The 27,667-nt window shown below is 45.2% G+C and overlaps 1 protein-coding gene across 1 annotated transcript in view; it reads left to right on the top strand.

Moving 5' to 3' along the window:
- The window catches only part of UNC5D (unc-5 netrin receptor D), a 991,829-nt gene that overhangs the window by 924,815 nt on the left and 39,347 nt on the right, over positions 1–27,667 (top strand). The window contains exon 16 of the mRNA XM_082253174.1: positions 19,889–20,067. Coding sequence (XP_082109300.1) covers positions 19,889–20,067 — 179 coding nt within the window. The remainder of the gene's footprint in view (positions 1–19,888; positions 20,068–27,667) is intronic.

Below are 27,667 nucleotides of genomic sequence, written 5' to 3'. Positions count from 1 at the left end.
CATGCAAATCACACTGTATTAGATCCTTTCCCCGCCATCCTGAGTGGGGAAAAGTGAAAAGCAGACCTGGAAGTGACATCATACACATTGCTTCCTGGTCAGCAACATGAAGGAGAGTGGACGCATGTCTGATCAGCCCCCTTCCCTCTACCTTGTGGCAACCCACATACCAGTCTGGGACCCGCAGATGGGCAAGTGGTGCCCAAGATACATGGTGGGGGTGCGTGCATGTCCGGTAGGGCACCTGTTACTGGGGTGGGGGGTGCTGGATTGCTTCCATCTGACAGCCAGAACTTTGCAGATATACACACAATCCCAGTGGCTGAAGCAGTATTGGAAATCTTGATTTTTAAAAACGTTAACCACCTCCTGCCTGCCATATTGTGAAATGACGGGCACATGCTGGCTCTCCTTTTCTGGGACAACGTCACGTATTGTCTCCCCACTCTCGCCTAGCTTGTGTGCCCGCGGGGACACAAAGTGCGGCAATCTGTGTCGCACTCTGTCCCAGGGACACGGCGCATTACCGATCCCGGTAAAGAGCTAATGACGCGGCTCTTTACCCATGTGATCAGCTGTGTCCAATCGCAGCTGATCACATATTAACAAGGAAATGGCGGTTATTGGAACTTGTCCTCACAATGACAGTGTGTGAGGAGAGGAGACACGATCAGCAGCATTCCCTCACAGGGGAGACTTGTACAGATAATCATGGCACTGATCATCAGTGCAGCCCCAACAGTGCTCAGCAGTGATGCCAGTCAGTGCCCAACAGTGATGCCAGTCAGTACCCATCAGTGATGCCAGTCAGTGCTGCCTTTCTGTGCCGATCAGTTCTGCCCATCGGTGGCCATTGGTGCTGCCAATCAGTGCCGCCTATCCATGCCGCCTATTAGTGCCACCTATCAGTGCTCACCAGTGCTGCATATCAGTGCCGCCTTTCAGTGCCCTTCCGTGCCACCTCATCAGTGCCCATCAGTGCAGCCTATCAGTGCCCATTAGTGCAGCCTATCAATGCCCATCAGTGCAGCCCATCAGAGCATCCTCATCAGCGCACATCGTTGAAGGAAAAAAATTACTTATTTACAAAATTTTATAGAAAAGAAAAAAAAAATTCTATAAGTTTTGGGTTTTTATGTTTTTTTTTTTTTGCAAAATAAATACAACAAAAATAAATCTCTATCTGTCTCAAAAAAAATGGTACAAATTTAGTTTGGGTACAGTGTTGCATGACCGCACAATTGTCATTCAAAGTGTGACAGCGCTGAAATCTGAAAAATGGCCTGGGAAGGAAGGGGTAAAAGTGCCCTGTAGGTTAAGTAGTTAAAAGTTTTGGTAATAAAAATGTGATACTTTTTTTTTAACAATTCATGTGCGATGATCGGCACCGGTCCATTGGTGTAATGCTGCTTCAAACATCTGAAGCTTTGTGTCGCTGGGCTGCGTTCACCTAACCCTCCCGCAAAGATCTAGAAGAATCCATTTTAGCATGTGGGGGGGGGGGGGGGGGGTAACAAAAATAAAAAAAGCAGCAAAGGTAACATTCCGATCTGCAGAGGAAAGAGAATCTGTAATTTTAACTTCACCAAAATCCATATTCATCAAAGTGGCATTTAAAGTAGAAGGAAGATGGAAGGCGAGAGACGGAGCCGGGACCTGAAATTGATGGCAGCTGTCTCCAGTCAAGATATCAGCATTATTAACTGTCATATTCCTTCACATTAGAGCAAAGTCCCATCTGCCAGTTACATCCCAGGACTCGGAGCAGCGCTACACGTGGAGTGAGACTGCTACCTAGAGACAATTTTGTATCCCGATATGAATAGGCTCAGCAGAGGATTAATAATACAGATAAATGCAATAGACGACGTTGGGCCTTTGTCATGTTGTGATGAATTGCCATGACTCCGGATACATTGTTACCTCTTGTTAGCAGAGGCCCCCTTCCATACCGACACTATATTATTCCATTTATCAATCCCAACCCCCGTGATAATTCCACTTATCAGCCAATGTAAGCAGCTTCTCTCTATATAGAGGTCTCTACCTATCCTTCAAATGTCTGTCTGGGCTTAGCCGGTGTCACATGATTCCTACCGGAATAATACTGCCGAGTGTCTGCCTGGGCTTAACCGGTGTTACATGACTCCTACCGGAATAATACCGCTGAGTATCTGCCTGGCTTAGCCGGTGTCACATGACTCCTACCGGAATAATACCGCCGAGTATCTGCCTGGGCTTAGCCGGTGTCACATGACTCCTACCTGAATAATACTGCAGAGTGTCTGCCTGGGCTTAACCGGTGTCACATGACTCCTACCGGAATAATACCGCCGAGTGTCTGCCTGGGCTTAGCCGGTGTCACATGACTCCTACCTGAATAATACTGCCGAGTATCTGCCTGAGCTTAGCCGGTGTCACATGACTCCTACCGGAATAATACTGCCGAGTGTCTTCCTGGGCTTAACCCGTGTTACATGACTCCTACCGGAATAATACTGCCGAGTGTCTGCCTGGGCTTAGCCGGTGTCACATGACTCCTACCTGAATAATACTGCCGAGTGTCTGCCTGGGCTTAGCCGGTGTCACATGACTCCTACCGGAATAATACTGCCGAGTGTCTTCCTGGGCTTAACCCGTGTTACATGACTCCTACCGGAATAATACCGCCGATTGTCTGCCTGGGCTTAGCCGGTGTCACATGACTCCTACCAGAATAATACTGCCGAGTGTCTGCCTGGGCTTAGCCGGTGTCACATGACTCCTACCGGAATAATACTGCCGAGTGTCTGCCTGGGCTTAGCCGGTGTCACATGACTCCTACCGGAATAATACTGCTGAGTGTCTGCCTGGGCTTTGCCGGTGTCACATGACTCCTACCGGAATAATACTGCCGAGTGTCTGCCTGGGCTTAACCGGTGTTACATGACTCCTACCGGAATAATACCGCTGAGTATCTGCCTGGCTTAGCCGGTGTCACATGACTCCTACCGGAATAATACCGCCGAGTATCTGCCTGGGCTTAGCCGGTGTCACATGACTCCTACCTGAATAATACTGCCGAGTGTCTGCCTGGGCTTAACCGGTGTCACATGACTCCTACCGGAATAATACCGCCGAGTGTCTGCCTGGGCTTAGCCGGTGTCACATGACTCCTACCTGAATAATACTGCCGAGTATCTGCCTGGGCTTAGCCGGTGTCACATGACTCCTACCGGAATAATACTGCCGAGTGTCTTCCTGGGCTTAACCCGTGTTACATGACTCCTACCGGAATAATACTGCCGAGTGTCTGCCTGGGCTTAGCCGGTGTCACATGACTCCTACCTGAATAATACTGCCGAGTGTCTGCCTGGGCTTAGCCGGTGTCACATGACTCCTACCGGAATAATACTGCCGAGTGTCTTCCTGGGCTTAACCCGTGTTACATGACTCCTACCGGAATAATACCGCCGATTGTCTGCCTGGGCTTAGCCGGTGTCACATGACTCCTACCAGAATAATACTGCCGAGTGTCTGCCTGGGCTTAGCCGGTGTCACATGACTCCTACCGGAATAATACTGCCGAGTGTCTGCCTGGGCTTAGCCGGTGTCACATGACTCCTACCGGAATAATACTGCTGAGTGTCTGCCTGGGCTTAGCCGGTGTCACATGACTCCTACCGGAATAATACCGCCGAGTGTCTGCCTGGGCTTAGCCGGTGTTACGACTCCTACTGGAGCAATACTGCTGAGTGTCTGCCTGGCTTAGCCGGTGTTACATGACTCCTACCGGAATAATACTGCCGAGTGTCTGCCTGGGCTTAGCCAGTGTCACATGACTCCTACCGGAATAATACTGCCGAGTTTCTGCCTGGGCTTAGCCGGTGTCACATGACTACTACCGGAGCAATACCGCCGAGTGTCTGCCTGGGCTTAGCTGGTGTCACATGACTCCTACTGGAGCAATACTGCTGATTGTCTGCCTGGGCTTAGCCGGTGTTACATGACTCCTTCCAGAATAATACTGCCGAGTGTCTGCCTGGGCTTAGCCGGTGTCACATGACAGCATTGAGGACGGGGTCAGGAGTTCGTTATCAGTTTTTGCAGATGACACAAAATTGGGCAGGGCAATAACTGCACGGCATAAAGCAGATATCCTACAGAATGACCTGGACAGAATAACGGAGTGGGCAACTGCATGGAAAATGAGGTTTAATGTGGAGAAGTGTAAGGTTTTGCACTTGGGGACTAAAAACATAAAAACACAATACATGTTAGGAGGGGAACCCTTGGGGGAATCAAAAATGGAGAAAGATCTGGGAGTCTTGGTTGATGATAGATTAGGCAATAGCATGCAATGTTAAGCTGCAGCTGCCAAGGCCAGCAGAATATTAGCTTGCATAAAGAAAGGGATGTATTCCAGAGATAAGACTATAATCCTTCCACTTTATAAAACTCTGGTCTGACCACATCTGGAGTATGCTGTCCAGGTCTGGTCGCCAGTCCTCAGGAGGGATGTGCTGGAGCTGGAGAGAGTCCAGAGAAGGGCAACTAAACTAAATAGGGGATTGGAGGACCTTAATTATGAAGAGCGTTTACAAGCACTTGATTTATTCTCCCTGGAGAAGAGATGCCTGAGAGGGGACATGATAGCAATTTATAAATACCTCAATGGTGATCTCAACATAGAAAAAAAACTATTCAGTTGCAAGGATTGCATGAGGACTCGAGGGCATACCATGCGATTAAAGGAGAAGCGTTTTAACCTCAGGCAACGCAGGGGGTTCTTTACAGTAAGGGCTACAAGATTGTGGAATTCTCTGCCACAAATGGTGGTTACTGCGGGAAGTATGGCTACTTATAAAAGACTCTTAGATGTACATCTCAAGGATCAGAATATTTAGGGGTATGAGAGATGATTACAGCCACACACACCTACACAGGTTGAACTGGATGGACTATTGTCTTTATTCAACCTCATCTACTATGTAAATATTATCTCTATGTAAGCAACTGAGGTTTACTATGCTTCAGTGATGAATGGACACAGGAGTGAATAGTATTGATCGCTCAATGTGTTCATTCAAGAAAGAAAGGGGCCAGTAAATTACATCCCCCTGTGTGCCTGCAGCAGCTGCTGGCAGGAGAAGAGGGAATCCGCCAGGACTGTGGGGGAAATGGGCACACAGTACAGCAAATGAAAGGGGCGCATGTGCTAGAACCACTCCCCCTACAGTACAGCCAGAGTAAGGGAGAGGAGGAGAAGGTACCTGGGCCCCCCTTTTGAACTGATGGGGCCCGGGCCCAGTACAGGACGGCTGGCTGTAATGCCTTTATAAGCGGCCCTGATTAGAGATACTCTCTTAGGCCCCTTTCACACATGCTGTCCGGTTGGAGGATCATCAGTTTACATCCGCATCTGTCATCATCAGTTTTTTTTAAACTGATCAAAGCTCTATTTTTCTTCCGGTAAAAAAACGGATCGGACGAAAAACGGATGTAAACTGACAAACGGTCAGTTTTTCTTCCCGTTTTTGCATTGGTAGTGGATGTAAAACTGATGAAAAATGGATGAAAAACAGATGAAAAATTGATGAAAAATGGATGGAAAATTCATGAAAAATGGATGAAATACAGATGTAAAATAGATGAAAAATGGATGAAAAAATTGATAAAAAATGGATGAAAAATGGATGAAAAATGGATGAAAAATCAATGAAAAACAGATTAAAAATAGATAAAAAATGGATGAAAAACAGATGAAAAATGGATGAAAAATCAATGAAAAACGGATGAAAAATGGATGAAAAATCAATGAAAAACGGATGAAAAACGGATGAAAAACAGATAAAAAATCAATGAAAAATGGGTGAATAATCAAATGGATGAAAAACGGATGAAAAACAGAGGAAAAACAGAAAAAATGGATGAATACTTCATCCATTTTGATGTGACTGAACGGTCCGGTCCGTATGTGTGACCTTAGTGTCTAAACCAAAAACAATTAATTATCTCATGCAAAAATGTGATGAATAAGTGCAACCAAATAAATATTACTAAATGATTTCAATGATCAATACTTATAAATTCATATCATTCATAAGCAATAGATACTGTCATACCAAAAAAACATTGGATAAAACAATTGTAAAACAAATAAATAAATACATTTAAAAAAATAAATATAAAGAAATAAAAAAATAAAATAAAACAGTTAATGAAATAATAAAATAATTTCCGATTCAAAAGGCTGGCCGACTGGTCCCAGTATCCAGGTAGTCATATTGGGTGATGGGACTTTGTAGGATCGGATACACAGTAAAAAGGTAAGCACAAATAGTAAAAATACCAAAATGTTTATTACAAAATTACACATTAAAATCAGACATATAAATACATAAATGAGTACAAAAAGGATGCATGAAAAGATAGATGAATATACGTTGGGGTTTGCCCATTCATTCAACGCATTTCGCGGACTGATTTAACAGACATCGCTTCATCAGGAATAAGGGCAGTAGATTCATCTTTTCAAACTTGAAACAATATAAAAGAGCAACAATAAGTCATAATGTACTCCAAAACTATCAGAACAATAATATTATCTCAATCATTGTACTTCAAAACTTTTCTCCGAAAATAATCAGCTTACCATACTTCACACAGGTTAACAATTTAATAAATTAAGCAAACTTCAGTGAAACGAATCCCCGGGACCAATGGATAAAGGCCCTAGCCGTACACCCTAGGGGGCCCATGCGTCCTCTCCAGGGGTCGGCCACAATTGTGTAGACTGGACCAAGCTTGTTAGTGCGGACTTATCCAGTGGCAGGCCGAAGGATTGACACTTGAAAAACTCTAAACAGGGTTTAAGTACATATACAAAGAATAACCAATGAGTAGTCAGCCTTAAAAGGAAGAAACATATTGCTTATCAAATTGCAGTATATCCCCCAATGATTGTAAAAACAACATACTCCTGCCGCCATTAAGAACCAAAGGAATAGGGATGGAGGCTTATCAAGAGCCTAATAATATATAAGCAAATGGCAAACAGATAGTAATAGTACTATGGGGACCACTCACAAAAAGCCCTTGATCATATATGGGAGAGAGAGTGAATGTTTGCAACAGGATCTCTTAAAATTAATGCCCACCCATCCATAATAGAGGGGTGGGTGGCTGCAGAATTGTAATAGCGATAAAGGAAGAGGGATTCCTAAGAGTCAGTTCCCAAAGAAGGAGCATAAACCATCCAGTCACTCGCCTATGTGGAGTTGCCGCAGTGTATAGTGCATAGTTGGGAGGAGCCGCTGGCGGCGTCCTCCACGTGCGCTCCACTGTTAAACTGGTCCCACTGGAAGTGACGCATAGCCCGCCAGCGTCACCTCTGGTGCTGACGCATGACGCTGCATCCGGCCGCCGCAAGAGGACAGTTCAGCCCCCCGCCGCGGCTATCAACAGCTCCGATCATAGACCGGAAGAGGCACAGCCCTCCACTAGGGGGAGCCTGCCTCTGCTTTGCGCCCGAGGCTACACAGAAAAGGCCAGTACCCATCCATCACGAGGAGTCGCCCCCTGGACACCAGAAACAAATTAAATGGTACAATCAATACATTATTACAATAACATCAAAACAATATATCACATTTTATTTATTACACAAAGATAACAAGAATAGCACAATCCTATGCCAGACATGTATGTAAAAATATAAATGACAAAATATGTCCCAAAAAAAAAAGTGGGGGGGGGGGGGAGAATGAGAAGTGGAAAGAATAAGGGGGATTAAAAGGAAGCTCTAAACAAGCCCTCTGATCATTTAATTCACATTACCATAGGAGATGGCATAATGTAACGAATTACAAAAAAGGTTTAAACGATACCGCCGTATTAAGACCTGGCCACACAGTCGCCTGTAACTCAAAGATCCATTTAGCCTCTTTATGTAATATCTTATTGTCGAAGTCACCCCCACGAGGACTCCTGGGGATGACCTCGAGAACAGAGAAGCTGATGGAATCTGGGTCAAAGCTATGGTGGACGCCCACATGTTTGCAAATGGGCGTATAAATCATACCCACCTCCAGATAATATAGGTGGTCCTGGATTCGTTTGGCAAATCTCCTTTTTGTTTTTCCCACATAAAATGCCCCACAGAGGCAATTGGCAATATATACTACTCCTTCGGTTAAGCAGTTAGCAAAAGAGCAGCATTTAAGTATTCTTCCACGAGGGAGGGCAAGAGTATTCCCCTCTTTAACACAGGGACAGAAATCACACTCGCCACATCTGAAGGTACCTACCATACTTCCCGAGCCCTCAGTCTGTTCTTGCAATGGATGGTAATGACTATGGACCAGTGAGTCCTTGATCGATCTGGACTTTTGAAACGTAATTTGTGGTTGAGGTGTCACATACTTAGAAATCACGCGACCATCCCTTAAGAAGTGCCAATTGTTGGAGAGGACCATTCTAATCACTTGATGATGGGCACTATACCTAGTAATGACCCTAGTGGTGCCTTCATGTTGACGTTTCCTGGGCCCAAAGATTAGTTGGTCCCTCTCCATCAACTTAGCTCTCGAGAATGCTCTTTTCAAAACCTTGTTGCTGTACCCTCGGGCACGCAGGCGAATACGTAGGGCATCTGCCTCTCTTTTAAAATCAGCCTCTCTAGTGCAGTTACGGCGTAGCCTGATATATTGGCTATATGGTATGCTCTGCACTAGAGGGCGAGGATGTCCACTATCAAAATGTAGAATTGTATTGCCCGCAGTGCTTTTACGGTACAGAGAGGTATGAATCGAGCCATCCTCATTGAGGAAAATCTGGATGTCCAAGAACGGTATAACCGCGTGACTCCACTGCACTGTGAATTTTAAATTGAATCGGTTCATGGCTAGGAATGCCATGAACCGATGCAACTCCGCCACTGACCCAGTCCAGATCATCAGGACGTCGTCGATATAGCGCCGCCACAATGCAATGTGTCCTCCGCGAACAGAGAACGCTCCCATCCCCCCAGGTACAGGTTGGTGTACGATGGGGCACACGAAGTCCCCATCGCAACCCCCTTTACCTGGAGGAATGTTTCACCATTAAAGGTAAATAAGTTGGAGTGCAATATATGATGTAACAAGCCGAAAACAAACTCAACCTGCGACCAACATGAGCGTCCCTGTTCACGGAGGTAGGTACCAATCACCTCGAGACCCAGCGAATGTGGGATACTCGAATAGAGGGATCCAATATCTATGGAAACAAACAGCGAGTTTTACGGTACCGTCATACCATCCAAGATTTTTAGCAATTCAAGGGTATCCTTCAGATAGGATGGTAATCTCGCCACGTGAGGCCTTAACTGGCCATCAACATTTTACTTGCCATTTCCGTTACGCAACCCATTCCCGACACAATAGGTCGTCCTGGTGGTAGTTGCAGATCCTTGTGGACCTTAGGGAGCGAATAAAATGTGGGTACCACAGGCCATTTAACGAACAAAAATTCGTAGAGATCTTGATCAATAACACCCTTTCTGAGTGCCTCATGCAAGAGATCCCCAAAGGCGACGATTTTCTCCTGAACCAGGTCTGGTGAAACACGAAGGTACCACATGAAGATCTAACGTTCCCATTTTCCTGTCTCCCAGTGTTGGCTGCGTGGTTGGCGCCACCAGTGCTGGGCTACACGCCAAAGGGGAAACATTGTCCAATTCTGATGTTTGTATATCTCTACCATCCTATCTATATCCTATCCTACACCAACCTGTACTTGGGGGGATGGGAGCGTTCCCTGTTCGCGGAGGACAGGGCGTCGTCGTTGCTCCGCCACATTGCATTGTGGCGGTGCTATATCGACGACGTCCTGATGATCTGGACTGGGTCATTCCTAGCCATGAACCGATTCAATTTAAAATTCACAATGCAGTGGAGTCACGCGGTTATACTGTTCTTGGACATCCAGATTTTCCTCAATGAGGATGGCTCGATTCATACCTCTCTGTACCGTAAAAGCACTGCGGGCAATACAATTCTACATTTTGATAGTGGACATCCTAGCCCTCTAGTGCAGAGCATACCATATAGCCAATATATCAGGCTACGCCGTAACTGCACTAGAGAGGCTGATTTTAAAAGAGAGGCAGATGCCCTACGTATTCGCCTGCATGCTCGAGGGTACAGCAACAAGGTTTTGAAAAGAGCATTCTTGAGAGCTAAGTTGATGGAGAGGGACCAACTAATCTTTGGGCCCAGGAAACGTCAACATGAAGGCACCACTAGGGTCATTACTAGGTATAGTGCCCATCATCAAGTGATTAGAATGGTCCTCTCCAACAACTGGCACTTCTTAAGGGATGATCGCGTGATTACTAAGTATGTGACACCTCAACCACAAATTACGTTTCGAAAGTCCAGATCGATCAAGGACTCACTGTTCCATAGTCATTACCATCCATTGCAAGAACAGACTGAGGGCTCGGGAAGTATGGTAGGTACCTTCAGATGTGGCGAGTGTGATTTCTGTCCCTGTGTTAAAGAGGGGAATACTCTTGCCCTCCCTCGTGGAAGAATACTTAAATGCTGCTCTTTTGCTAACTGCTTAACCGAAGGAGTAGTATATATTGCCAATTGCCTCTGTGGGGCATTTTATGTGGGAAAAACAAAAAGGAGATTTGCCAAACGAATCCAGGACCACCTATATTATCTGGAGGTGGGTATGATTTATACGCCCATTTGCAAACATGTGGGCGTCCACCATAGCTTTGACCCAGATTCCATCAGCTTCTCTGTTCTCGAGGTCATCCCCAGGAGTCCTCGTGGGGGTGACTTCGACAATAAGATATTACATAAAGAGGCTAAATGGATCTTTGAGTTACAGGCGACTGTGTGGCCAGGTCTTAATACGGCGGTATCGTTTAAACCTTTTTTGTAATTCGTTACATTATGCCATCTCCTATGGTAATGTGAATTAAATGATCAGAGGGCTTGTTTAGAGCTTCCTTTTAATCCCCCTTATTCTTTCCACTTCTCATTCTTCCCCTTCCCTCCCCCTTTTTTTTTTTAGGGACATATTTTGTCATTTATATTTTTACATACATGTCTGGCATAGGATTGTGCTATTCTTGTTATCTTTGTGTAATAAATAAAATGTGATATATTGTTTTGAGGTTATTGTAATAATGTATTGATTGTACCATTTAATTTGTTTCTGGTGTCCAGGGGGCGACTCCTCGTGATGGATGGGTACTGGCCTTTTCTGTGTAGCCTCGGGCGCAAAGCAGAGGCAGGCTCCCCCTAGTGGAGGGCTGTGCCTCTTCCGGTCTATGATCGGAGCTGTTGATAGCCGCGACGGGGGGCTGAACTGTCCTCTTGCGGCGGCCGGATGCAGCGTCATGCGCCAGCACCAGAGGTGAAGCTGGCGGGCTATGCGTCACTTCTGGTGGGACCAGTTTAACAGTGGAGCGCACGTGGAGGACGCCGTCAGCGGCTCCTCCCGACTATCCACTATACACTGCGGCAACTCCACATAGGCGAGTGACCGGATGGTTTTTGCTCCTTCTTTGGGAACTGACTCTTAGGAATCCCTCTTCCTTTATCGCTATTACAATTCTGCAGCCACCCACCCCTCTATTATGGATGGGTGGGCATTAATTTTAAGAGATCCTGTTGCAAACATTCACTCTCTCTCCCATATATGATCAAGGGCTTTTTGTGAGTGGTCCCCATAGTACTATTACTATCTGTTTGCCATTTGCTTATATATTATTAGGCTCTTGATAAGCCTCCATCCCTATTCCTTTGGTTCTTAATGGCGGCAGGAGTATGTTGTTTTTACAATCATTGGGGGATATACTGCAATTTGATAAGCAATATGTTTCTTCCTTTTAAGGCTGACTACTCATTGGTTATTCTTTGTATATGTACTTAAACCCTGTTTAGAGTTTTTCAAGTGTCAATCCTTCTGCCTGCCACTGGATAAGTCCGCACTAACTAGCTTGGTCCAGTCTACACAATTGTGGCCGACCCCTGGAGAGGACGCATGGGCCCCCTAGGGTGTACGGCTAGGGCCTTTATCCATTGGTCCCGGGGATTCGTTTCACTGAAGTTTGCTTAATTTATTAAATTGTTAACCAGTGTGAAGTATGGTAAGCTGATTATGTTTGAAGAAAAGTTTTGAAGTACAATGATTGAGATAATATTGTTGTTCTGATATTTTTGGAGTACATTATGACTTATTGTTGCTCTTTTATATTGTTTCAAGTTTGAAAAGATGAATCTACTGCCCTTATTCCTGATGAAGCGATGTCTGTTAAATCAGTCCGCGAAACGCGTTGAAGGAATGGGCAAACCCCAACGTATATTCATCTATCTTTTCATGCATCCTTTTTGTACTCATTTATGTATTTATATGTCTGATTTTAATGTGTAATTTTGTAATAAACATTTTGGTATTTTTACTATTTGTGCTTACCTTTTTACTGTGTATCCGATCCTACAAAGTCCCATCACCCAATATGACTACCTGGATACTGGGACCAGTCGGCCAGCCTTTTGAATCAAATGTAATTATAGGGATGTGGACTGGGCACAGTGGACAGAATTGATTACAAACCTTTTGAAATAATAAAAAAAATAAATAAATAAATAAAAATAACATAAAATAACGCAATAAAATAGATAAAGAAATAATAAAAATGAAATGAAATGAATACTAAAATAAAATAAATTAAATAAAAATGAAAAGAAAAGAATGGAATAAAAGTGATATATTTTAGATTTTCAGCAGTTCTCCCTCACAATCCTGAAAGTCTTTCTTGTGGTAAGCCGTGTGGTTTCTCGCCCCGGGCGTACAGGAGAATACAATCTGCATGTCACCCGGCAGCCCCGACCGCTCTCCGGATCATGGCGAAATGTATTTTTCTAAGTAGGATTTTGGTGGTAAAAAAGAATGCGGCGCGTCATTTCAAACAGACTTGTTAATGCAGAATGCCTGATTCCGTGTCTCAGGAGGTGAGGGGGGGGGGGGGGGGTTTGTATTCTTCTGCCAAAGAGAACAGCTTGCTTGCTTTACAGTCCCCCCGGGAACCTGGAGTGTTTTATCTTCGATGTGCAGATTACAGAATCCACCACTTCCCGCACATTTCATTTAAACTCATCCGACATGTGATGCACCTTGTCTGTGCTGCTTCCAGCATCAGCTTTACACAGCCGGGGCTCTTGGTGGTGCGTCTGTGACTGAAGACTTCTTCACTGGGCGTTCCGCTCCAAATTATCTGTAGAAACCAGAATTTCCAACGTAGAGTGCGGGAAAATAAAGATGAATCCAGATCTGTGCAGATCGGTCCATTTATTGTTATATCACGCCTCACAAACACACGGGATGTTTGGCCATCTCTCCTACACACCTTTTCACCTGGAAAAAAGAAACGCCTTACCTATGGGATCCCTCTATAAGCTGGAAACACTGATATAGACACTTCTACTACACCACTACTACACCCCTACTGCACAGCTACTACACCAGTTTGGCTGCCCCAGCTTTGCATGAAAAGCATTCCTTGAGTAGACAATGTAGAGAGCATGACCTCCCCGCCTACCTCTCCATATCGTCCAATCAGAGGATGCTTTCCATTAAGAAAATGGCAGAGGATATCAGTGTAGTAGCAGAGTAGCAGTGGTGTAGTATCAGTGCAGTAGCATAGTAGTGGTGTAGGTTTTTTTTAGGGTTAGGGTTACAGTTAGGGTTAGGTTAGGGTTGGGTTATAGTTAGGGTTAGAGTTTGCATTAGACTTAGCTTTATAGTTAGGATTAGGGTTCAAGTTAGAGTTAGCATCTGAGTTAGGGTTAGAGTTAGGGTTAATATTAGAGTTTAGAGTTAGGGTTAGAGTTTGGGTTAGGGTTAGGGGTAGAGTTAGGGTTAGGGTTGGGCTAAAGTTAGAGTTGGGTTTGAGTTAGCGTTAGGGTTGGGGTAGAGTTAGGGTTAGATATATAGTTAGGATTAGGGTTATGGTTGGGTTAGATTTAGGTTAGGGTTGGGTTAGAGTTAGGGTTAAGGCGAGGTTTGGGTATGGTTAGAGTTAGGGTTAGGGCTAGGGTTAGGGTTGGGTTAGGGTTAGAGTTAGGGTTAGGGTTAGGGCTAGGGTTGGGTTAGAGTTAGGGTTAGTGTTAGTGTTGGGTTAGAGTTAGTGCTAAAGATAGAGTTAGGGTTAGCTTTACAGTTAAGCATTGCATTAGAGATAGAGTTTGAGTTAGAATTAGGGTTGAGTAAGAGTTAAGGTTAGGGTTAGGGTTAGAGCTAAAGTTAAAGTTGCTAACTCTTACCCTAACCCTTAACCTTAACATGGGATGTTGGGCACATAAAGATTCCTGCATTACTTTGATGTGATTTGAGTGCCAGAGAGTGTAAAGTTGCTTCAAAGTTGCACTCCATAAACAGAACTCTAATACTTTCCTGTTAGCCTAACAAAATGCAGCAATCACAACACATATGGGTGGGAACCTGGCTGAAACTGTCTGCGACCCATGTGCTAGTATGCGGTGCATACTAGCACATTATAATATTGCCTTGCAGGTAGACACTTTTTTTTTTTACAGAATTTACCACTGCTAAAAAGGGTAACTTCTCTTTCATGGGTTAGGGTTACAGTTAGGGTTAGAATTAGGATTAGGGTTAGAGTTGGATTTAGGGTTAGAGTTCAGTTATATTTTGGGTTAGAGTTGGCATCACAGTTAGGATTAGGGTTCGAGTTAGAGTTGGCATCATTTTTTGGGTTAGAGTTAGAGTTAGGAGTTTGGGTTAGCGTTGGGTTAGAGTTAGGGTTGGGTTAGAGTTAGGGTTACAGTTGGCGTTAGACTTAGCTTTAGAGTAAGGATTAGGGTTTGAGTTAGAGTTAGCATCAGAGTTGGGTTAGAGTTAGGGTTAACATTAGAGTTTAGAGTTAAGGTTAGAATTTGGGTTAGCGTTAGAGTTAGGGTTAGGGTTGAGTTAGAGTTATAGTTAGGGTTAAAGTCAGGGTTAGAGTTAGGGTTAGAGTTAGACTTAGGGTTGGTTTAAAGTTAGGGCTAGGGTTGGGTTAGAGTTATCATTAGAGTTAGGGTTGGTTTAGAGTCAGGGTTAGGGTTTGAGTTTGGGTTAGAGTTAGCAATGGAGATAGGGTTAGGGTTGGGTTAGAGTTAGTTTTAGGATTGGTTAGGGTTGGGTTAGAGTTAGTGTTAGGGTTAGAGTTAGGTTAGGGTTAGAGTTAGGGTTAGGATTAGAGTTAGGGTTACAGATAGAGTTTGGGTTAGAGTTAGGGTTCGGTTAGAGTTAGGGTTAGAGATAGAGTTTGGGTTAGAGTTAGGGTTAGGTTAGAGTTAGGATTAGAGTTAGGGTTAGGGTTGGGTTAGAGTTAGGGTAAGGGTTAGGTTAGAGTTAGGATTAGAATTAGGGTTAGGGTTGGGTTAGAGTTAGGGTTGGGTTAGAGTTAAGGTTAGTGTTAGAGTTAGAGTTAGAGTTAGGGTTGGGTTAGGGTTAGGGTTAGGTTAGAGTTAGGGTTGGGTTAGAGTTAAGGTTAGTGTTAGGGTTGGGCTAGAGTTAGGGTTAGGTTAGAGTTAGGATTAGAGTTAGGGTTAGGGTTGGGTTAGAGTTAGGGTTGGGTTAGAGTTAAGGTTAGTGTTAGAGTTAGGGTTGGGTTAGAGTTAAGGTTGGGTTAGAGTTAAGGTTGGGTTAGAGCTAGGGTAAGAGTTAAGGTACAAACTATAGAGGTATATGATTTGTGCAGATTTCATGTCTGAGGTTTATAATCACTTTAAACATATGATAACTCCCTGGAGAAGAGACGCCTGAGGGAGGATATGATATCAATTTTTAAATATCTCAATGGGGATCTCAGCTTAGAAAAAAAGCTGTTCAGTCGAAGGGATTGCATGAGGACTCGAGGGCATACAATGCGATTAGAGGAGAAGTGTTTTAACCTCAGGCAACGTGGAGGGTTCTTTACTGTTAGGGCTACAAGATTGTGGAATTCTCTACCACAAGAGGTGGTTTCTGCGGGAAGTATGGTGGCTTTCAAAAGACTATTGGACGTGCATCTCAAGGATCAGAACATTCAGGGGTATGTGAGATGATTACAGCCACACACACCTACACAGGTTGAACTGGATGGACTATTGTCTTTATTCAACCTCACCTACTATGTAACTATGTAACTCTGCCAATCGGACCACCAATGGACTTGTTGTAGACTCTTTCTAACGCACCAAGTTTCAATGTTTGTCTTCTCCAGGAAAATTGTGGTTTATTATGAGTCTGTGACTTTTTAATCTAGTGATGTCATTACTCAATGGACCATTTCCATTGCTGTGTCCCTTTGAATGAGTGCTGCTACACCAGACCCCAATAATGGAAATCTCTATCAGCTGAAAAGTTCCACAAAGTTTGTAGGATGGATAGTCTGGAAACTTTGTATCGTGTTTCTGTCATTTAACCGGCTCCATTTAGTATAAAATTAAAATAATCAATTTTCTTCCCAATCTTTACAAAGTATTGAATAGTGAAGTGGGTGGAGAGGAGCGAACAATTTACAAAATGTATCCGTGCCGTTCAGAGGCCCAAAGAATGAAGTAATCTGGGGTGAATCTGAATCTCCGGCTGCTTCGCCATCTCCCACCATCTGAATTGTTCTCTAACTCATATCTATTTACTAATGCTAGCAGCAGAAAGATTAAAAAGGGTTTATGATGATTGAGAGAGCTTAGTTCTGCTTTAACCACTTGCCGACCGGTCACGTTGACTGTACTGCGGCAAAGTGGCTCGATTCCGTCCAGCGACGTAGACCTACGCCGCTGGACTCCTCCCCTTGTGGGCGGCGCTCGCGCGGCGCCGGAGGCTCGCTCCCGCTGTTTTCAGTCACAGCGGGAGTCGGGCCAGGGGAGGAGCAGCGGCGATCGCCACTCCTCTTCCCCGATCGTCGGGGAATCGAGTTTGGAGATACACAAGCGGGCGGATCTCCTCAGTGACAAACAGTGACAGATTGCAGGATTCAGCATAGCTGAACCTGTGATCTGTCCCTGTGTCACTCAGTCACCTCCCCCCCCACACGTCAGTAAGCACCAGGCATACATTAACCCCTCCCTCTCCAATAAAATTAACCCCTTCCCTGCCAGTGTCATTTTTACAGTAACAGTGCATATTTATAGCACTGATTACTGTAGTAATGTCACTGGTACCCCCAAATGTGTCATTCAAGGGTCCGATCTGTCCGCCGCAATGTCGCTGTCCTGCAAAAAAAATCGCAGATCGCCGCCATTACTCGTTAAAAAAAAAAAACACCAAAAATGATAGAAATCTTTCCCTTAGTTAGTAAACGCAATAACTTTTGCGCAAACCAATCAAAATACGCTTATTGTGATTTTTTTTTTTACCAAACATATGTAGCAGAAAACAAATAGGCCAAAATTTTTTTCAAAATTTACGCTCTTTTTTTTGTTTATAGCGCAAAAAGTAAAAATCGCACAGGTGATCAAATACCACCAAAAGAAATCTCTGTTTGTGGGAAAAAAAGAACGTAAATTTTGTTTGGGTACAGCATTGCACGACCGCGCAATTGTCAGTTAAAGTCACGCAGTGCCGAATCGCAAAAAGTGGCCTGGTCGTAAGACAGCAAAATCCTCCGGTGGTAAAGTGGTTAAAGTAGAACTATGTTCAAACTATCAAATCAAATTTGCGATATAGGCTGCCAATACCAACAAGAACTGGCTCTCTAGGTAGTCCTTGGAACACTTTGTAAATACCTGTTGATGGTAGAACCATTGGATATTGGATAGCCAAGACCTTTCATAGGGTGGCAATGCTCTATCCTCTGCAGTGAAATGAATCCAGCATTGTTACCTAGCTGCTACTGTTGCTTGCTTAGATGTTGGTATGCCTGATAGCCTTATCAGTGAAAGAAACACTCAAGCTGGGAGGGGGGCGTGTTAGCAGGGAGGGGTCATGGCATTAACAAAGTAACTATGGAAGATACAGGCATGCCATGCTGTAACTCCTAGTGACAGTTCAGGGATGCAAACTGAGTACTGCAACAGGAATCTGCTTTGGTGCTCAGTGTGGTTAGTTTGAAACCAAGGGGGAGTGGCAGGATCACCGAGTATTTAGCAGTTACACACGAAATTCAAACAATACTGACATATTTACTAAAAAGTATGTGAATAGCCCAGTGGAAGTTGTAAATATGTACTTTTGGGTAACATGCTCTTTAAAGCAGGATCCTTTTCTTTTTACCGACCGTGAAAAGTTCACAGCTGAGTTTGGTCTTGTAAGGCAAAAAAGGTGTTCTGCATATATAAGATTTTATATGAAAGTATTCAGAAGGAATTAAACAGTTACAGGCATGGGGAAGATACTGGAGTCCAGGCCTGGAGAAGACCCTGGAGTCTTGGCATGGAGAAGATCCTGGTGTCCAGGCATAGAGAAGATCCTGGTGTCCAGGCATAGAGAAGATCCTGGTGTCCAGGCATAGAGAAGATCCTGGTGTCCAGGCATAGAGAAGGTCCTGGTGTCCAGGCATAGAGAAGGTCCTGGAGTCCAGGCATAGAGAAGGTCCTGGAGTCCAGGCATAGAGAAGGTCCTGGAGTCCAGGCATAGAGAAGATTCTGGAGTCCAGGCATAGAGAAGATCCTGAAGTTCAGGCCTAGAGGAGATATTGGAGTCAAGGCATGGAGAGGATCCTGGAATCCAGGAAGTGAGATGATCCTGGAGTTCAGGCATAGAAAAAATTCTGAAGTCCAGGCATAGGGAAGATCATGGAGTTCATGCATAGAGAAGATGCTGGAGTTCAGACATGGAGAAGATCCTCAAGTCCAGGCATGGTGAAGATCCTAGAACCTAGGCATGGAGATGATCCTGGAATCCAGTCATGTAGAACATCCTGGAGTTCAGTCATGGAGAAGACCCTGGAATCCAGGCATGGAGAAGATCTTGAAGTCCAGGCATGGAGAAGATCCTGAAGTCCAGGCATGGAGAAGATCATGGAGTCCAGGCACAGAGCAGATCCTGGAGTCCTGGCATGGAGAAGATCCTGGAGTCCTGGCATGGAGAAGATCCTGGAGTCCCGGCATGTAGAAGATCCTGGAGTTCTGGCATGGAGAAGATCCTGGAGTCCCGGCATGGAGAAGATCCTGGAGTCCAGGCACAGAGCAGATCCTGGAGTCCTGGCATGGAGAAGATCCTGGAGTCCCGGCATGTAGAAGATCCTGGAGTTCTGGCATGGAGAAGATCCTGGAGTCCCGGCATGGAGAAGATCCTGGAGTCCAGGCACAGAGCAGATCCTGGAGTCCTGGCATGGAGAAGATCCTGGAGTCCCGGCATGTAGAAGATCCTGGAGTTCTGGCATGGAGAAGATCCTGGAGTCCCGGCATGGAGAAGATCCTGGAGTCCAGGCATGAAGAAGATCCTGGAGACCAGGCATGGAGAAGATCCTAAAGTCCAGGCATGGAGAACACCTGCTACCTTTAAATAAATTATATTTGTGCTTCTAGAACCTTCCAGTGTGTGCAAAGGTCTTTGTAACCCTTTCCCATCCTTGTGTGGAGACAATCATATGAGAAAAGGAACTATCATAGGTTGCTGTGTAGGGGTTAATCATCATCATGTTGTAATAACTTCCCATGGGCGGCTAAAGCTCCTTTATTCATTCACAGTACAAGTTGAAAAGTGAAATGTACAAAGATAAAGGTCATCATAATAGGAAAATCTAATCTGATGTTCTGAGTATAATAAAAGTAATTGTGTGATCTCCCAGTATTTATTTCCTCTGAATCTTTTTTCCCATAGGTGTTGAAAGTCATTGTTTTTTATTTGCCCTGGAATAATGAGTATAATGACATTATAATTCACTGATCAGCATCTCTTGCTCCTTTCCATTTAGAATGAACGGGAGACCATAGCTTTCTTTGCACCTGAGGAAACCAATTTCCTGGCACACACTGGTCCAAAGGCCTTCAAAATCCCACACTCCATCAGGCAGAGGATATGCGCTACGTTTGACACGCCTAACTCCAAAGGAAAGGACTGGCAGCTGTTAGCACAGAAGCTCTCTATCAACAGGTAACACAATGATTTTTTCGCCTTAGAATGGGAAAGCGTTGGTGACTCGGGTCTCTGCCTTTTCTCTGGTGCAGTTTATTCTTGTGCTTGGGGAAGCTTCAGCTGTCCTCCACTCATTGGAGAGGAAAATGGAAAGATAGTGCTGGACCCATAGGGTTATCTCTACTGGTATTGTTTTCTTAAGGTATTGCTCTTGGTGTAAATGATCTGGTTCTTGGACAGGCGGCTTTTACCCCCCAGAGGATCTCCATGGTCTCCTTGGCTTGTAGGTAATGTAACACAAATTTAAATGGAAGCGCCACACCACTACTAAGGTCCAGATACAAATTTATTCCAATAAAAGTCAGGGGTGCAATTCAAAAAGTAGCCAACGTGTTTCGGGGGTTCTAAGGGCCTCTTTCATCAGGGCTTGACTGCTGCCAAACAAGCTGCTGATAAGAGCTGTGCTTGTAATTCATACAGGAAAAATACCATTGTAGGTCCAATTCCCTTCTTGTTTGTTCACATTGTTGCCAGTCAAGTCCTGATGAAGCTTGGACCCCGAAAAAGCATTGGATACTTTGTGGATTTTATCCTTGACTTTTAATAGAATACAGTTGTATCTGGACCTCTTAGCAGTGGTGTGGCGCTTCAATTTCGATTCCCGCTACGCTCCACTCACTGAATGCTTTCACAGGCCCTGCAAAATATTTGAAGACTGCCAGTGCACAAATGGGACAAAGGTTTCAGAGGCGGAGAATGATGGAATCTATTAAACTACGGCATGATCTCCGTGTACAGGAGTGGATATATCAGCATTGCTTTAGGTTCAGGTTATCTTACCCCTTGGTTGTGATGGAGTCAGATGTAGGATGGATTTACTAGGTTCAAATTTTTTTAGGCATAGCCAGGCACTTTCCCCAGGAAGTGAGGTCACAACCCTGTCATTTCTGGCAGGAACCCATATAAATAGTGGGGGGGGGGGGTTAGTTGGGTGGAGTGTTGAGAAGCAGCATCATGGAACTGTAGGACTGGGGGAAGTGTTCTGGTTTTTCCCCTTTGTAGTCCTTCCATGGAGTGGGTTGCCCCCTGAAGTTTGGGGTTTTGGTGGAAGGGCACCCCTTACTGTGGGACAAGGGGAATTTATCATGTCCCTGGAATCAGGTTCAGACAGCTGCAATTGTTCTAGTTATGTTGACTGGGAAAGAGAGGCTGCAACATTGAAGGGTAACCTGCAACCACTTAACAAAAGGCATGGACTTGGGCCTGGCCAGTGTGATATTATTCAACAGGATGCCCAACACCTGAATGGAAGAAAATAGGATGGGACCATACACTGATCAGTTGCAGGTGGCTGGATGGGAGAAACTCATAAAACATTCCTCAAATGCTGATGTACCATAGGGATGAGCTCAGGAGCGTTTAGACCACCTGACCCATCCCACCGGGAAGCTGTCAAAACCAACAACCAATCAAATGCAGTGAAGACATTCCCCACCCTGCAGCTGCACATATGCAAGGTGCATGTATAAATGCGGCTGTAGGGTAAGGAATTCCCCCATTACAGGGGTGGGAGCACACAGGAGGGCCTGGGCAGCAGGGAGAAACTTATGGTGCACAGGGTAGGTGATGGGTGCTGCGGGGGAGAGGGGCAATTAATAGAACCAATCCCCTGTAACCCTCTCTCTGCAACAGCTAAAAGCCAGGAGGAAGAGGAAAAGTAGCTGGATTTCAGCTGCTGTAGAGGGAGCCATACTGGGGATCGGTTCCAGGAACCCCCCCCCCTCCCCCCAGCTGAATATTCTCCCTGCCCACATCCGATTCGGCCAGCGGCCTGGACCCCCCTGCTGGCCTGGACCCTGTACAGGAGGACTGGTGGTACTCCCTTATCCAAAGCCCTGGTGGGAACATTGATTAGGGAAATAGCATTGATCTCTACTAGCCTCATGTAACATTGTCTTCTGCAGCATCTCCCCAGCCAACAATGTATTCGGTCCTCACTCTCTGACCTTCATTTCCTCTATTAGCTCTGCAGTTTCTGACAGTTCTCCCCAACATTACATATATTGGACATTACAGTATGTGTGGCCCTTTGGTGATGCCAGTTGGCATCCATGGTGATCATAGTTGACAACCTCTGCTTTACATTGATACCGTAACTGGAAGAGTTGTTAGCTTGCTGTAAGCGGCATTTTTATTGCTCATTAATTTATGTATTATTTGTTTGTTTACTTCGGCACCAAAAGTACATAAAACACACCATAGCAGTTCATTCCACTCTGCATAATTCTATAGAGGGGGAATTAGACATGTTCCGCCAAGCACGCTCCACCACGGGAGGCTGTGAGGAGGCTACAAATTGGTATGGGACCACCTGTGATGTGTTTAAGTATGTGAGATATAAAAGTGTCTGATTAGATGAAGGATTTGTGTGGATGTGAGTATGGAGAGAGGTGCTAACAACACAGCACTTTACCCCGGCCTTCACCGAGCCCCCGAGGAAGCTTCTCATCCTTCAGACTTTTTTTATGTAGTTTTACCGAAGTGCCTGTGAATGGTGAGAATGCTAAACGTACATTTCTCTTTTTATTATTTATTTTTTTTAAATCCATCAATAACCCCCCGGCATATTGATGCATTTTTACAAGATACGCATTTTGCTATCATTCTTGTGATATGTATCTAGGCCTAGCCAGGTGGAGCTGAGCCTACAGGGGTAGCTGTGTGGTTGTTAGTCACTTCCTCCGTGTTTCCAATTAACTCCTTGGGCACCAAGTACTGGGTCACATGTGAGGCCTACCCTGCAATGATTCTTCTGGGCTATGTTAGGCACTTAGTACAGGGTCACTTTATGCACACACATGGGGTACCTCCGTTTTGTGTCGTTTTCTCGATACCTTGCGACAAGGCTGAGGCTGCCGTGGGGAACTACTCAACCTTAACCACTTGCCGACCGCCGCACGACTATTTACTGCGGCAGTCTGGCTTTCCTGGGCAAACCGACGTAGAGCTACGTTGCTCGCCCAGGAGCCTCTAGGGGGGCGAGCGAGTGCCGCCGGAGGCGCGCTCCCGCCCCCGCTCATTCACAGACATCTTCGCGTGAGTGACCGGCGGTTCTGATGTCCGCCGGTCACTCACGATCCCCCGCTGGAGAGGGAGAAAGGCAGACGGCTGATGTAAACAAAGCCGCCTGTCATTCTCCCTGGTGTAAGCACAGAGATCATACGAACCTGCTATGTAGGATCGTATGTCTCTGTGGTTACATCTCAAGCCACGCCCCTTTACAGTTAGAATCACGCCCCTAGGGACACATTTAACCCCTGCATCTCTAATAAAGTTAACCCCTTCCCTGCCAGTGTAATTTTTACAGTAACAGTGCATATTTATAGCACCAATTACTGCAGTAATGTCACTGGTACCCCCAAAAGTGTCAAAAATGTCAGTCAAGGGTCCGATCTGTCCACCGCAATGTCGCAGTCCCGCAAAAAAAAAATCGCAGATCGCCGCCATTACTCGTTAAATAAAAAACAATAAAAATGACAAAAATCTTTCCCTTAGTTAGTAAACGCAATAACTTTTGTGCAAACCAATCAAAATACGCTTATTGCAATTTTTTTTACCAAACATATGTAGCAGAAAACAAATTGGCCTAAAATGGTAAAAAAATTAAATTTTTTAATTTTTTTGGGGGTGAATTTCATATAAAAAAAATGTGAAAAATATTGTTATTTTTTCAAAATTTTCACTCTTTTTTTGTTTATAGCGCAAAAAGTAAAAATCGCACGGTTGATCAAATACCACCAAAAGAAAGCTCTGTTTGTGGAAAAAAAAGGACGTCAGTTTCATTTGGGTACAGCGTCGCACCACCGCGCAATTGTCCGTTAAAATCTCGCAGTGCCGAATCGCAAAATAGGGCCTGGTCTTTGAGCAGCCAAATCCTCCGGGGCATAAGTGGTTAAGGCGGGCCTCTACTCTTTAGAGATGAATGCACACCATGCACTTTGCACTGCAACTGTTCTCCAGTTACATTTAAGTCTCGGTTTCTCATGCTGATGCATCACTTCACCATAACTTGCATTTTGGAGGGACATGTGAGCCGATGTCCACAAACACCTGTCCAGTGTTTTCCACTACTACTCCCAAGTAGTGGAGGGGGCCCCTCACATGCACTTAATTCTTGGACTTCTGTACCTCAGTACTGGATGGGAACCTCTGTGGTGCAATCTGCTCCCGTTGCTCTGGGAGACAGACTTCTGGTAGAAGGAGTGCTGCCAACATCTCACTCACTGCTAGAGGCCAGTCCACCTATAACAGGGACAGGCTACTGACAGGCTGCTTGTTACACTTTTGTTATTCGTGGCAACTACTTATGACTTCACATTACTCCACTCTACACTGATCTCTTCATACCCCAATGTGTTAAGACCCACTGGTTAACTCTGGGTGTGCCGGTTACTTACCATACACCTCTTTAGTAACTTCAGACCAGGCAAGGTCAAGGTTTCAAACGCTTTACTTATTGAAGGTTCAAAAGAAGACATTTTACAGTCCAGCAGACAAAACATTATACTTTTCTACTCCTAACTATAACTAAATGGCATACAGTACTTGCAAAAGTGCATTCCGGTGTCCATAATCTTTTACAGGCTCCCTCACGCAAGTATAGGTCATTTGGTGGCATAGTCAAGTGCTGGTTTCTTCAGGGCAAACCCCAAGTTGAAAGTCTCTGTTGTGGGCCATGACAGGCCTTATTACCCTACTCCTATGGTTCTTTTGTTCCGTATTCATTTCCTCAGGGACTCACGCTTAAGGCTGGACAATGCTCACAAAGTGTCCCCTTTGGAACCACTGACGACTCCCATGGGAAGAACTCTCTAAACTGGACCACTGTCCCATGTAGATCACACAGGCTAGTGGGTGGGACCCATACAGGAAACCTGACAAAAAGATCAGGAGAGCGGGCAAAATGTTAACCTCAACCCTCTCAGCCAGGACAGCACCCACTAGCCATTGCAACTAGCTTACATGTATATACAAATATAATGTGTGTATATATATATATATATATATATATATATATATATATATATAGATATATATGTTTGTGTGTGTGGGGGAAGTGCTACCCCCAAAGGGACCGCTGTCGATTTTACCAGGTTCTCTCTCAACACAGTGCAGAGGCAGCCAGGCACACAGCAACAGTCTATTCACTCCAGCTTAGTAAACAGCACAGTATGGGGGGCCAGAAGTGTACAGTTCATAAGGGTCAAGAGGGAGTACAGGGGGCAGGAGAGCACAATACAGGGGGGGCAGGAGGGCACAGTACAGGGAGGCCAGGAAAGGGCAGTACAGGGGGGCCAGGAAGGCACAGTACAAGGGGGCCACAAGGGCACAGTACAGGGAAGCCAGGAGAGCACAGTGCCGAGCGGTCAAGAGAGCACAGTACAGGGGGCAGGAGAGCACAAAACAAGGGGACCAAGAGGGCACAGTACAGGGGAGCCAGAAAGGCACAGTACAGGGGGGCTAGAAAGGTACAGCACAGGGGAGCCCGGAGGGCACAGTACAGGGGGCAGGAGAGCACAATACAGGGGGCCAAGAGGGCATAGTACAGGGGGACCAGGAAGGCACAGTGCAGAGGGGCCAGAAGAGCACAGTATAGGGTGCGGTAGGGCACAGTACAATGGGGCCAGAAAGGCACAGTATAGGGGGGCCAAGAGGGTACAGTACAGGGAGGACAGAAAGGCACAGTACATGGGGGCCAGGAGGGCACAGTGCAGAGGGGCCAGGAGCATGCACAGAACAGGGGGGCCAGTAAAAGGGGGCCAGGAAGGCACAGTACATGGGGACCAGGAAGGAACAGTGCAGAAGGGCCAGGAGAGCACAGTACATGGGGCAGGAGAGCACAGTACAGGGGGGCCAGGAGGGCTCAGTACTGGGGGCCCAGGTAGGCGCAGTACTGGGGGGCCAGGAAGGTGCAGTACAGGGGGTCCAGGAGTGCACAGTACAAGGGGCCAGGAGGGCACAGTACAAGGGGGTAAGAAGGGAACAGTACATGGGGGCCAGGAAGGCACAGTGCAGAGAGGCTAGGAGGGCACACTACAGGGGGGCCAGGCAGGCATAGTACAAAGAGGTCAGGGGAGAACAGTACAGGGGGTCCAAGAAGTCTCAGCACAGGGTGACCAGGAGGGCACAGTGAGAAGGGGTCAGGAGGGCACAGTATGGGGGGGGGGGGGCTGTACACCATGTATCGCCAACCTCAGACCTGCATCAAATTTATTAATTACCAGATTCAGGACAGCGAAAGTGTCTAATCAGTGCAGGTTAAAATATTCCACAGCTATCGTATACATCGGGAAACTTAGGACCTGCTTAGATGAACTGCCAAAAGGATGGTCTGTTTCCAAACACCGGACACAAGCACAGCGTGTGATCACAGAATGTTGACGTATTTCACACAAGAAATGCTTAGTCACCGAATAATGTCAATGGCTGATTAAAGAAGCCATTCAGGATGAAAAGATCTCCAGATCAGCATGAGATGAATGGAACAATGTGAATTACATCAACTTCCTCATTCAGAGACCCGAAGGTATAAAGTTTGGGAGGAGGTAAATTTCCATTCCTTGTGTGTCACATTGATGTCATAAAGAAGGTTTTGGGCCCTATTCCTAACCATCTATTCGGCTGAACTACTGACTATCGCAGGCTTTGCAGGTAATTCAAAAAGGAGAAAAAAATTTACAATAATGTTGTGCCAAAAATTATAGACTCTAATAAGATAAATAAAATAAATATGTCTTAAATGATCTTTAAATCATCACAGAATTTAAAGCCATTGCAGCCATAATCCTACGTATCTTTACCGGATAGTCGATTAGAAACTTTAGGCGGTGTCTTTAAACCCCATAGGAGAAATCAATCTGGTTTGGAACCAACCACTTTTATCTGGTGTCATGATAATACCAACGTCTCATGATAATACCAACGTCTCATGATAATACCAACACCTCATCATAATACCAACGTCACATGATAATACCAACGTCTCATGATAATACCAACGTCACATGATAATACCAACGTCACATGATAATACCAATGTCTCATGATAATACCAACGTCTCATGATAATACCAACATCTCATGATAATACCAACATCTCATGATAATACCAACACCTCATGATAATACCAACACCTCATGATAATACCAACGTCTCGTGATAATACCAACGTCTCGTGATAATACCAACGTCTCCTGATAATACCAACGTCTCCTGATAATACCAACGTCTCCTGATAATACCAACGTCTCATGATAATACCAACGTCTCGTGATAATACCAACGTCTCATGACAATACAAACGTCTCGTGATAATACCAATGTCTCATGATAATACCAACGTCTCATGATAATACCAACGTCTCGTGATAATACCAACGTCTCCTGATACCAACGTCTCATGATAATACCAACGTCTCATGACAATACAAACGTCTCGTGATAATACCAACGTCTTGTGATAATACCAACGTCTCCTGATACCAACGTCTCATGCCAGGAGAGCAGGTAAGTGAGCCGACCTGTGCCATGCCTGTACCACCACCTGTGCCATGCCTA

Source organism: Pelophylax lessonae, assembly GCF_965119305.1.
Source record: "Pelophylax lessonae genome assembly, chromosome: 4".
Classification (NCBI taxonomy): Eukaryota; Metazoa; Chordata; class Amphibia; order Anura; family Ranidae; genus Pelophylax; species Pelophylax lessonae.
The sequence above is the reverse complement of the archived record's forward strand: the minus strand, read 5'-3'. Positions and strand labels throughout refer to the sequence as shown.